The sequence below is a fragment of the Necator americanus genome, chromosome V, assembly GCF_031761385.1.
Source record: "Necator americanus strain Aroian chromosome V, whole genome shotgun sequence".
NCBI lineage: Eukaryota > Metazoa > Nematoda > Chromadorea > Rhabditida > Ancylostomatidae > Necator > Necator americanus.
The window spans coordinates 19,755,498-19,768,746 of NC_087375.1; the positions used below are offsets into that span (position 1 = coordinate 19,755,498).

The 13,249-nt window shown below is 40.0% G+C and overlaps 1 protein-coding gene across 1 annotated transcript; it reads right to left on the reverse strand.

The window, feature by feature from the left end:
* Window positions 1-4,751: 4,751 nt before the first annotated feature.
* RB195_014470 (uncharacterized protein) lies at window positions 4,752-4,964 on the reverse strand (the record flags this gene model as incomplete). The annotated part of the gene is made up of 1 exon (XM_064204757.1): window positions 4,752-4,964. One exon carries the CDS (start codon window positions 4,962-4,964, stop codon window positions 4,752-4,754), a length of 213 nt encoding a protein of 70 aa, XP_064060638.1.
* Window positions 4,965-13,249: the final 8,285 nt, after the last annotated feature.

Sequence of the window (13,249 nt, forward strand, 5' to 3'; positions counted from 1 at the left end):
CGGCGCGAAGGATCTAATTTCTTTTTAACTTCAAACTGACTACTACTTCTTGTAACAATACACCCGTAATAGTAGAGAAGTAGCGGCTCCCTATCCCGTATGAAAACTAAGACAATCGTAGGGGTATCGAAAACGTCACAGTTGCGAGCAAAAAAAAAAACTTTTCCTTGAAATCTTCTCTCTAAAATTCGTTCGTGAACTGATTGCATAGAAAACGGATATGCAATACAAATTAACAATAGGAGACGTAGCCAATTTACGAATTTCAATTCCTAGAACTCGACGAAGAGAAAAAATAGCTCAAATCAAGAAAAGAGATTTGCTTGTAAATTTACAGCGCTATTAGACAGTGATTTGCTTAGATGAGGTTTCATCAATGGTCAAAACGACGTAAAGCACGGTGCAGTTGCGCAGGCTACATCCGTGGGACCCCCATCGCTTAAGTTCGCGATGGTTTCAGCGCTACTCCGACCGCTATCTCGAACGCGTTACTTCGAGCGCAGCCGCTTCACCTCCACTGTGCTTCATGTTGTTTTGTCCCTACTCTATGACTCGGAAAGTGATTGATGGCATTCACGATGTCCTCAACCTCTTCTTATGTTTAGACGATCGCTTAAGGACAAACAAAGTAAGTATGAACACTTGACGATCGCTTCCGCTACGTCAAGTGTTCATACTTACTTTGTTTACGTCATTCTTCGCTTTACGTACATCGTAAAACACACGCTGCATGTTAGGAGGGATGGCAAACATTCGTGGACTTTCCTTGTGCAATAAAGATATAACTTCTATCAGCAGGCATTTTAATACTGAAATATTGTCTGGAAATTGTCGATCAGAACTAGATGGTGCGTAGACTACATAGGCACGAACACAGGTCTCTGATTTTTCAACTTTTCGTTTAAAATATCTCGCGAATAGGCTTGCCTTTGAATAGCTGTCAACGGTCCACAACGAGCGCTTCAGACTCGTGAATCGGTACTCGCTTAGGCTCTCGTCTCTTTCCAAAATGTGACTTAGACGCTCACATAGGATGACAGCTGATCGCCGCTTTCGAGTCACCAAATTGGAGAAGACTATTTTCAGAAAACGCGACCTTCGCAATTAAAATAAATTAAACCAAGAAATAAAAGAAGGAGAGAAAGAAGAGGTAGAAGAACTGAACGCTAGCTGAATTAAACTTCAGAACATAAAAAATTACAAGTTTCGAGATATCCTAAAACTGAACAAGCTACATGGTTTTGATGAGTAAAAAACGTATAGAATTAAACATTAATTAATATATATTACAACATATTAAATTCCTATCCCTACAAATTACAAGGGCTGGCAGTTACCGTTAGGCAAACAGAAAATTTGATTTTGAACGCAATGCACAATTCTAATTAGAAAACAACAAACATAACAATCGACTTCACAGTCAGCATTTGGATACAAAATGAAAAAAAAATCCGACATGCGCAGATATGTGAAAACGTAGACAACTAAGATACTTAGATAAACAAATAGACGAATATGGGACAGCTGCTTCTTGGAAATGGAGAAAAGGGAGAGGATGTTTAAAAAAGCATCGGTCACAGAGAGATTCAAAAATCCCATTCATTGAGAGATTTTAAAAAAATTCTGAAGCTGACATGATGTGAAAAATAGCTAAGATTTCTAATAGATGACTTAGATGAATTTGCAGATAAAACGGTGCCTTTCTACTGAAGGAACACGTTTTTGCAATGTATTTGTCCTCTTCCAAAATAAAACCCGGATAGCTTATCGCCACAGCAATCGATTATCGATTTGTCAAACAAATGAGGACAAAAGAAGTAAAAAGGCAGTGTCTTGGATGAGCTGAGCTGCGCTTTTTCGCGGAATTAAGACGAGCACTCGAAAAATAAAATACCGACAAGATCACTGGAAAAATAATAGGAGACTTATCATAGCACGTTGAAACTAAGGAAGGAGAGGATAGCGAAGGATTTGGAAAAATTGTAGGTGATGAGACAAAAACAAAGGAACGTTGCAGCATTTCTCCTGTGATTTTGACGATTTGAATCCGCTGCAAGAATTCTTTTAACATCAATTCCTCAAACCACAAATATGTAGGTACGCTCTTGCGTAACACTCCTGGACTCTTCTGATAAGTTAGTGTCACATCTCGAAGAATTTACATTTGATATTTGGTTTTTTAAAGCTTTAAAACAATGCAGGAATATAGGAACAACAGCATTGTTTAATTTATCGAACGGCGGTGTCTTCGAAAAAGTGATGAATAGAACTAGAAGGAAACAAGAATAATTAAAAACGAGTATTTAAAAGGCGTAGATGGAATGGAAGGGAGTTGCAGAAGTTACAAATGAGTCAGATAAAAGGCTTCAATCACTTCAATCACTTCATGTAAAAATGATAGACCATCATAATCGCGAAATGCCAAAATATCAAGCAACCGCACTCCCCACGGACCTACAGAATGACAGCAGAAAGTCATGTAGGGAAACAAAGAAGTCAAGAAGTTCGAACAATTCTGTAGGCTCATTCTTGAATGTGCTGGAGATTTTGTGTGGAAAAATGAAGGGATATAGGAATAGAGGCTTCTAAATTTTTCACGCTCATCGCAGATTGAACTATGCAGGAGCAAAGCAAACGGTTTTAAGTGTTCGAAAACCATAGAGAAGCTACAACAAACGGACATCAAAGAATCTTAATAAACTGGCAAAATTATTTCTTGGAAAACATCTAGAAAATAGAATTAGGCCACACAAACATAGAAGTTGTATAATTTTAGCGTAATCGCTTCAAAAACAATATGAGATCTTTCGTTTGTTTCGTTTTTTCCTATTTCTCCTTAAAATTAACTTTAGTTGATTTTTTATTGTTCTGGACATATGCTACTAATGAAAGTTGGTAAACGCAAACTCTGAGAAAAAAAGAGTAAACGGTAGGGTCTTTTCTAGCGTTAACAGAATAAGTAAGTAAGAGTTATGCCCACCAGGAGAAAGTATAACATAATACTCTGCACTCCCAGTATCCTCTTCACGTAGAGATGAATGAGCAAAAAAGTGGAAGAATTACGACTAGAACTACAAAAAATCTTCCTGGATAGACCAATAGGCAAGAAAGAATCAAAACATCTATTTTTAAAAAAAGGGTAAAAAAAGTGTCAAAGAAAGATATAGCGACACACAAGGGAGGAAATATACACACAACATGGTGATGTTGAAAAATTACACAAATAATTATCGAATATGTTGACCGTGCGTAATGTGAAAATATCATGCCACGTTAATACATCTTCTAGGAATTACTTCACGGAAAGAACCACACTGCGCGCTGCTGCAAAAGAAAAGGTTTGCCTCTACACCATACATAGGAAGTGGTTCCGGAAACGTTTTGAATGTGAAACTGTGAATAAGCAAGCAGTAGGTAATGACCCGCAACAGAAATGCGAGCCCATTCTCAGCTGAACTGAAAGCTTAACTTTATGCTCTTGCAGATAAAACCAACAATACTTGGTGAATGAAGGAGACACCGGTCGCTCCGACGCATAGTCCGCCGCGGCGTCCGCACCCCAGTTGGTGGAGGTGGCGCTCGCAAATGTACTACGTTGTGGTTTTGGAAGAGTTGTAAGATATGAGATATACCCTCCGAGTGAGGATTATTTCGTCCAATATAGTGGGAGTTCCCCGCACTACCACGCGTGTACAGACGTCTCAGAAAATGAGAAATCAAAAATGCAGACCCCTTCGAACATCTGCGATACACTTTGTCCAACTTCGACTCCAAGAACACCTTTTTTCTCTAGAGATCCCCGATCAAAACTTGTTTCAGCTTAGCTAAAACTTTCGAAATCCGTTTTACTTTTAAGAAGTCTTGTCTTCTATGTAGGCTTCTAAGAAGTAGCACTCGCAGCAACGACAAGCAAACTATTTTGTTTCTTTCTTCCCTTCAAGCAAAAGAGCAGTCAATTTGAATCACAGTCACATAACACGTTGGATTAATCAGTAAGCAGACAACGATTACTCGTTCTTGTTGAAATTATCTGTTATTGAAGCAGCGAATGTCGGAATTGCTTCCGCAACCAAATAAGGAAGTTTGTTAGGAACTGGTACCATAACCATGCGTCATAGAAGTAGCTGGAGAAATTTTCGTCCTCCACAAGCAAGAAAAAGGAATACGAATGATTTTGTCAAGGATAGCTTCCCCCTCGATTTGAGACCATCGAAATAGGGTGGCGGCTATGGTTTCAACGCTGAGTTGCCATGTTAATTAAAGCTATTTTGAAGCTATATAATGAAGTAGTGTCCCATGAGGCACATTTAGTTCTTTTGTAAATAACTCGGAAGCGTCATGAAAAATATGGAAATAACATCGAAACGGCATAAGCTTCAATTCTTTTCAGGTAAGGATTTCAGTCATCTATACAAAATCTAAAAATAATCATATTTCAGAGACACTATTGGAACGGAATGTTCAGTTTGCACGTCAAATATTCTAAAGTTCCTAATTAACAACTTCACTGTAAAAACTGAAGGCTTCAATTCGTCTTGAAGGCAGCATACCGTGAAATTGACGATCTTGATGTCTTTCCAAGAAGAGATGGGCTTAGGAGTTAGGATCAGGAGTACGAGTATGTTCCCGCTCAACTACCTTAGTAGTCGGAAAATACGACGTGAAAATGTCACTTATGTCGAATTTCCTAGGAGACGCCCTCCAACGCGTCAACCGTGTGCGCGCCGCATCTGCGAGCGAAAGGACGAGAATCAACTAGGTTTTCTCAGCAGCGTATCCAAGTGAAGCAACTGTATAGGCAGTACGGAGCCGGTTTGTGCAGGGGTGGCGAGTGATGACGCGAATTGGGCTCGATCACGCTTCTTTGCATCCCTACCCATATCTTTTCGTGGAGAAATTCCAACACCGTCAAATCTGTGATATGCTGCCTCTAGAAAGTCCAACTCAACACTCTCGTAATCCATAATGAGAACATACAACAAAGAAAGAAGTTCTTAACAGCAAACATGCGCAACAGCTGCGGGTAAAAAGAACTTTCAAATCCAACCTTGTCAGAAAAAGCTCTACTGGAAAAAGCAAACGAGTGGCTCTAGACGTGAATTCATGGATCTCGGCTTTCGACGGTCCCCTCACTTCAACGCGGCGCAGACGAAGAAAGCTGAGAAATCCTTGAAAAGGAAGCACAATGAAAACAATTCCCGATACTCTCATTCGCGGCTCTTTCCACCGCTCCGCTCCAAGCGGAGCCGCTACACTGTGCACTGTGCTTCATGCCGCTTTGACCCCGCTAGATAGCCCTCTTCCAGGGCGAATTTTGAGATTACACTACGACTATGACTACGACAAGCGCTAATCATGTACAATTACGCAAAAAATGGGGAAGGAATTCAACTTCGACAAAATAAAAACTCTTAGAGGCGCCCTAGAAACAAAACAAACAATTAAAACTAATGCAAGAAATAGTTGGCTGGAATACGCAATCCTAGACGTGCTTTATTATCTGAGAAAAGAATGAGAAGCTACAAAGACGAAAAAAAGGACCTCGCACATTTTTCTCGCATATTCGGAGAGGGAGAGCTGAGTGCTCGTCTTCAACGAGGACGTATCAACCTGTTGCGGTGCGCTTGATACGGAGTGCACGTAATTCGGCTGCGTTGCTTTAATTTGCTAATTAGTAATTCAGTGCCTCTCTATACAATCTTTCAGGAACGAAATAAGCATGGCAATCATGTGCGAGTCGTTTTTGGGGCAGTAAGGCAATCGCAAAGCAGAATGCTTGAAAAACCCCCGCATAACTCAAATGCTGAGCTTACGTCACTGGAATGGTGCTTTCGAGACTGTGGTTCCTCAGGGTCCGCAATGGCAACCGGAAGCGCCATCACAGTGCAATCGTGCCGGAATGAGCTGTGCAGCAGGGGGCATGTGCTCCAGGTAGAGGAGCAGAGCAAACTACATTGAGTCCTTGCGCGACTGTTTTCATCGCTTGAAGGCTCTGTCATACTTTATGTCACAAGGATGAGCGTCATCAGGGTAAATTTTCTCACACAAGGGCATTGTTCGCAATTCATTTACGCGACTTAGCGTGAATCGTCCTATTCCTAACTTCTTCCTCTTTATCTTACTTTAGTTCCTCGATTCATTAATTGTCCGCTTGGCTCTTTTGTTGTTATCATCCCGCCCTGCTCACATTTCCGTCCACTATTTCCTCTACATTGCTCACTTTCGATGTGTGAACAGTCAAATGCCAACAGAATGGACGGCATCGCAACAGCAACAAAATCTTAGGCAAGAATCTTAATAACTCAAAGAGCATACTCTAGCAGTAAGCACAGTTCCAAAATGCAGATAGAGATATGCAGACTCAAGAAAAAATGAAAAGGCTAATCCCTCGAAAATTCAGTTGAAAAATCTGTCAGCAGAAGCAGAATAAAATATGCCGAATAATGAAAACTGCACTTAGGAACGTCAGAAACAAAGTGCGCATATGCTAATTGGTGAAAGACTACTTGACGCTCAAGCGAAACATTGTAACTGAACTTTTTCTTTGTGCTTAGAAGGCTAGGGATGGCGAACAGAAAAGCTGATGACAGAGAACTTGCGTGGTGTTCATTTAAGAAGACCTGAGTCTTCTCGTGGTTAACACGGAGAATTTTGCAATCATGTCTGATTTTTGTTCCAATTTAATTTGTTTCTTGCAGTAGACATTGTTTTGACTATTTCCAAACGTATTAAAGGTGCTACTCAGAATAGGCGTTGCCGAGATACATGGTGAGTTAAATTCGCCTCATCTTACTTAACCCTTCATCTTCGTCTGAAACGATTATTTTTCATTTGAGGACAAGTTTGCTAAGGAAGTTTGCAATGCAACAAAATATCCACCAAAGCTAGAACTGCCGAATCAAAGTCAGCTGGCGAAACGTTTGCGGAACAAGAAGGACCTGAACATGAAAAAGTAAATGAGTGGGGTTGGAAAGCAATTTCTGCAGTAAAAACAAAGACGTGGAAAGATTGCCATGGTGCGACAGCGGAACAAGACGATTTCAGTAGAATATGTGAATAATGGAGAGAAATAATGAGTGCAGGAGCGAAAGACATTCATTGCACTAGTGAAGAGACTTCATTCGAAGGGTACACGTACTGCAAATGATGGATTTTAAATATCAAACACGTGAAATGTTTATTTTCATGAGGAGACGCTGAAAGTAGGCAACTTCGCAGCTGCGGAGTCTGGCGTCGATTACTGATTTGCTGCAGGTTAATGGGCGTTTGCAGAGTGCATACGAAGGCAATTTACGCCCTATCTGTTTCTCAGTCGTGCTCGAGACGACTTATCCCATATGAGTTGGAAATCCCGCCAAACGGGGGATTTTCTGCTGCGTAACAAAACAACTGTGGGGAAGAAAAGTTCTACTCTAGACTTTGAAAGGGGAAATTGCAATCCGTCAGCAAAAAATCAATGAAAGGCACCACCCCACGAGTCTGAGATAATACGGATTTCAGGTCAAGTATTCGTAGATTATGGAGAGGGGTGTGATTTCGTCCATTTCTCGCTAATTGCCGTAAAAACGGCCCGGAAGATGCGGCGCTGGCGCGCTCCAATCGAACTCCTTGTGGAAAATAGTGCGCCGGAACGCTCGAAGCCGTATTTTCAGGGTCGTTTTCTACGGCAATTGGGAAGAAATGAACGGAATCACCCTCTTTCCCATAATCTACGACCCTGTATACGAATACTCCACCGGAAATCCGTAACACTCCAGATTCGTGGGGTGATGCCTTTAATTAGGAAGCACTTTTAGTGCGCAAGTTTCAGTTCTTCAGCCAATGCAGTAATATACAGCGCTGGGAATTGTACGCCAGCCTGTAATTTTGGTCTTGATAATCCTATTTGTCTGAGGTCTCGATTCATTTTCCCAATGCGCTCCTGTGAGACCAAAGACATGTCATTCTATTTGTTTTTCTTCAGCTCTTAGAAAACTTGGCAAGAAAATAAACGTAGCATTCAAATAAGAAAGAAAATGGATTCTGCTGTTCATCTTTTTGAGCGCACTGACGTCTGCTCGCCTTTTAATTTTCGCGCGGCATGGGACATGTTATTTCTGATCTTTCCCACCCGACACCGCATTGTCACCAGTGAGTATTTTGGGCATTTTTTCCTATTCTTGTGGGTTGTCACCTTTTTTTCTCAAAAAAACGCATCAGTAGGATTCATGTGGGTCATACTATTGTCAGTGTAATGACCACGACTCATACCTACATATGTAATAACAGCGGGACATTCTCGTCTGACGAGTGCGATTTTTTTGATCCTCGAAATGAAGATATGGCTACGCCATGTGTGAGCGGGTGTTCAATTTCGTCAAGTGTGAATCACGTACCTCCCCTTACAATGGTACCCTTAGGACAGAAATTCTCTGTGCATCGAAGAAAAAACTAAGGAAAGCAACAATTTCACGGTAGTAAGAGTTCGAAGAGGTCATAATCAGAAGTACAACACTATTTTTCCTCTTCAGACAATTATTAGAGATCATGAATGGGCAGCAACAAAATAGCAGGAGCCTTTTTGAGGTTATAAACGAGAGAAAGGGATATATATATATATATATATATAGTGAAAGAGCAAATTCAAATTCTCTTCGCTATTCACTCCTAGATTAAGACAATGAAGTTCTCCTTCTGTCAACATGACGAAAGGAATTTAGAAAAATCGATAGAAAAAGGAAATTCAAAAAAGTGTGGTCGAAACGAAAATGTTTTTAGCAAAGGCGGTAGCAGAACGAATAAGCTACATCTATGTTTAAATCTGGCATAAAACTGCTAGTAGCTATTCCTATTCACTTTGGGTGGGGAATGAGTTGCCAAATATTGTAACAAGGCCAATGCTTTTAATTGTTTAATTATTTAATTGTTCACATTTTGAGATGACTTCACTGAGCTGCAGAAAATGTGAGCAAACTCTTAAGTAATAAAACGCAACTGTAGTTATGGAACAACCAGACAAGTTCCTGTGGACTTATTTGCAAACACCAGTCGTAAAATCACTGAACAAATTGAGAAATCCGAAAACGTGTTATCTGCGGTCGTGGTGTATGCAATGAAAAGCCGTTTTGAGGTGAAACGGTGCTGAGATGAAAACAAGCAGAGCACGCTCCGGAAGGCAGCGCAGTTTCTCACGGACTAAGTGCTAAACATACCCTGTTGCCACCATTTTGCTTTCTGAATCCCCAGTACAGTGTAATAACTGAGTGGAATTTGAGTTTGAATCCGCAGTGTTAGAAAAGTTTAGTTACGCAGAAGGTGTACTACAGAGAAATGACGGTTAACTGCACTTATTTTCGTTCTAAGTCTTAGTACGACACGAACGACCAACCGAATCCAACACGAATTACACGCTTTTCAATCTTCAAACGTTATTAGTGGTCCTTTTTTTCGAAACCAGTGTACTGTTGGTAGAAAGCTCATAAAGAACCATGGAATTTCCAACAAAGGTCACAAGCGCTGCACACACCTAACTACATTAGCATTTTGATGAGGATACGATCCATGTGTGGATGATGTGCATTTAGGCGTTTGAGGCAATACGTAATTATGTGCACAATCCTTTCCATGCACTTTTACATGAAAGAAAGGATGAAATCCCAGCAGGAACAAGAAAAAGCTTGGGCAAAAACGTAGGAGAGAGTGCAACGCACGGGTGTTGCGTGCGGGAGATCAAATAATCAGGCGCTTTGCCCCATGGTATCCCATGAAAATAAAGAAACGCACTATTATGATAATAGCTGGTGAGAACGTGAAGGACCGTCCCATAAGTGTCAATGGAGCAAGTTCACGTTCTCCTTAAAAATAAACAGAAGATAAACAAAATTATCTGTTCCGTCCTCAAATGTCGCGAAAAAAAGTGTTTACTGGCGGACTAAAGTGGCGTACATAGCAAGCCCGCTAAGCGAAATAGGTCAGTCACCTCACAATTCAATGAGTTATTAGAAAATGAGGAGGAATTGCTCCTTTGAAGAACGTTTTAGTCACGTAGCATGGTAGAGGCATTGGATTCGATTGTTTACAGCCTAGAACATAGTGGATTTTTTAAGAAAATCAGTAACTTTTAAGGGCATTGACGGACGTTGCTTGTTTGTTGGTTTTCGATCAGTTCGTCAGACATTTCCAAACCGAGAAACAAAATTTCGCGCGAAAATTGAATCCGCTTGATTAATTCTGTGTAGTTTTTCGTAAAGTAGCTCTAAGCAAACAACAGCCAATGCTACATACATACACGGTCATAGTGACGCTTGCCCCGAATTAAAATCTCCATTGATTTCACTTGACTTGGTTTTTTTTCATCCAGTCAGGTTCTTAGATGCAATGCCTTATTACTTGCCCACGCTTCTACTATACCATCACCTACAAAAACCTGAAAGTATAGTAGCCGTGGTAATTCTTCACCAAAAAACGAAGAAACGGACGTTTTTGAAGAAAAATTACCGTGGTTTCCGCGACTGTCAAATGCAACTCTGCTAGTTTCCAACACTATCCTATAACCCACCCAAAAAAGATGGTTTATGACAAAGGTTAAGAACCTCTCACAAACATTTTTGCGGAAATTTCCACTGATGAATGCTAGCATACGGTCTCGGTCCCAGGTGCGTTAGAGGACAGTTGAATTTTACAAGAAAGGCACCGAAAACAGAAAGATGGATCAAGACTGCAGGCAATGGAAGAAAGTTTACCCCAAAAAAGTTTTGTTTGCCTTAATTTTGGAAAAAGAAAGTGAGTATAGAATGGCTTGAAAATAAAGACATTAGCGAATACCGCATTATTTGGGACATTACGTAAACTAGAAAATCACTTATTAGCATCGCAAACCCATTACCAGATCTTTAACCTTATTGCAGAATATTTCAAGATCACCTGCAGGGAAAATTTCAACCCAAATGTCAGCGTTTAGTGCTTAATAACAAAGTTATCACAACATTTTACAGTTTATGGCATGCGAACGAGCAATTACTACTCCATTTACTTTGTGGTTGTTCTATTTAGTTTTTAGAAAAAAGTAAAGCGAAGACAAGAGCATGACTGTACAAGGGCCAAAAAAAATAATAAATAATAAAAAAAGCAAAATGATGGTGACGTTGGCTTGTTTGCATACAGCACCTGTGAAACATATGTCATGTTTGTGAATGCTGCGTCACGCGTTAATGTTTAAGGCTTTTAAAAAATAATTCAAATACACTACCGGGCAACAATGCACCAACAATACATATCAAGAAGGATCTGACTGACTGAGAAAAACACAGAAAAAGCAATCAAACGCAGTACTCTGGTCAAAAGGAAAAAGGATGTAACGTTCCTCGTTTCCCTTCCACACGGATCTCTTGTAAAAAAACGAGGGCACCGCAGAAGGACCAATGATCTACGCTGTTCATTCTTACAGCATTGTCCACAAAATACCTTAGTTTTCAAATTATCTTCAGAAACGCGAACGTAGGACTCGGGTAAAGCTTTCAAAAATTCTAGAAAAACTGTTGGACATTAATTTGCTAGCTCATGAGGTTCAAGTATATTGGAAAAAATGTTCTGTGCTGGAATAGTAGCCTTAGTCATTCGATTTCCGTAACAAAACATGGACAGGGTTTCGTATTTAACAGGAAACAAAAATAATGTCTCAGAGGCTAAAAAACCGTGAGATTTAGCACGACTGGCAGCAAATTCTCAGCAAGAATCATTCGTTGACAGCTGTTGTCTTCCCAGAGTAGGAGCATTAGAAAAATTTCTTCTCTTCCCATTACCGCATCTACAATTTCACGAATTTTTTATGTTCTCGAGAAATACCTGTTCTTCGAAGAGGACAACTACGAAATCACTACATTTTCACACATTATATTCACTTTCATTGAATTTAGCTACATTCACAATACCCACAGTTTCAAATGTCTGCTTATTTTTGACTGGCAGGTCGGTAAATTCTCAATTTAACGCTTTCGAATGAGCCATAGAATTATATTCGACAATGGGCGATGAAAAGAACCACATCAGCAGTATAGTGAGAGAATGAGAAAAATAAGAATATGAGAAAAATTGATAACTTATTGTCGTTGCTCTTCGTATGAAAACCGTGTTGGCAGGAGAGGAGCAGTGTCTTTGGATTTAAAAAAAGCCAATTATTTGGCTGCACAGATGCCAAGTTCACAAAATATTAGTCGAAAGGCGTTTGCTGTTAGCACGTACAAGAATCGTCCAGTATTCCTTCCTTACTCGTCTTCTCGTCTCTAAAATGATGTCAACATTTGCAGAACTATTAAAAATTAATGTAAACGAATGATGCTACGTACCCCAAAAGTCTCCGATATGAAATGCAGGGAAGGGAAAATGTTCGACTCGAGGTACACAACTACAATGCATAACACCTAGCGTGTGCTCCACGGAACTGTGAGCACTTCCTTCTTCTCGAATGCCCCAAGTAATGGATAAAAAAGTTTGAGAATAATACATGAATGGGAAATTCTGTTCTTTATAATTCCAGAGTAATATGACATGGATAGAAGAAGATCATTGCGACACTACTTTTATTCTTGTTTCCTTTAAGAAAAATTCAGTTGATACAATGAGTATTAGACGTTGAGGCATATAACGCTTAAGAAACAGAAGAAAATATGTGTGCACTCGTGCAAAAAATAATGGAAAGGAACGCAAATTATATTCACAAGCAAGTGGAACAGAATTGCTGAGTGACCTCGGATCCACACAAGTAATTTCATCGTTTTCGAAAGTATGTAACGACAAGAAAGACTGGAACTTTCGAAGATAGATTTTAAAAAATTCCTCTTTTTCCAACGTTTTAGCTTAAAATTTTCGGCAATTGATAAAGCAATTGACAAACTTTGAGTTCAGTCATTACAGACTCACGTAGTCATGCTGTGCAAGCGAACAGCTGTGCAGAAAATTGTAACAATATTCCCTTATTTAGCCTTTCTCATCCCTTATCTTGTGCAGTTATTTCCAAATCTGACGCCAGATTAGCTTGTTTTACCAAGAATCAGTATTGTTTCCCTGTTCAGTGCGCCTTTCGGTGTAGTAATTTCCAAATTTTCACCACGTTGTACAGCAGCAGAATCCAGGGGAGAAGGATGTAAAATTTTTTGGAACAATTCCAACTACAACATCCCTGATTGCAGTGTGCCCTATAGTTTCATGTGTTCGAAGGCCGCAAGAAGACTTTGCAGAAGCGATGACGCCAGGCGATCGCGTCACTACCAAC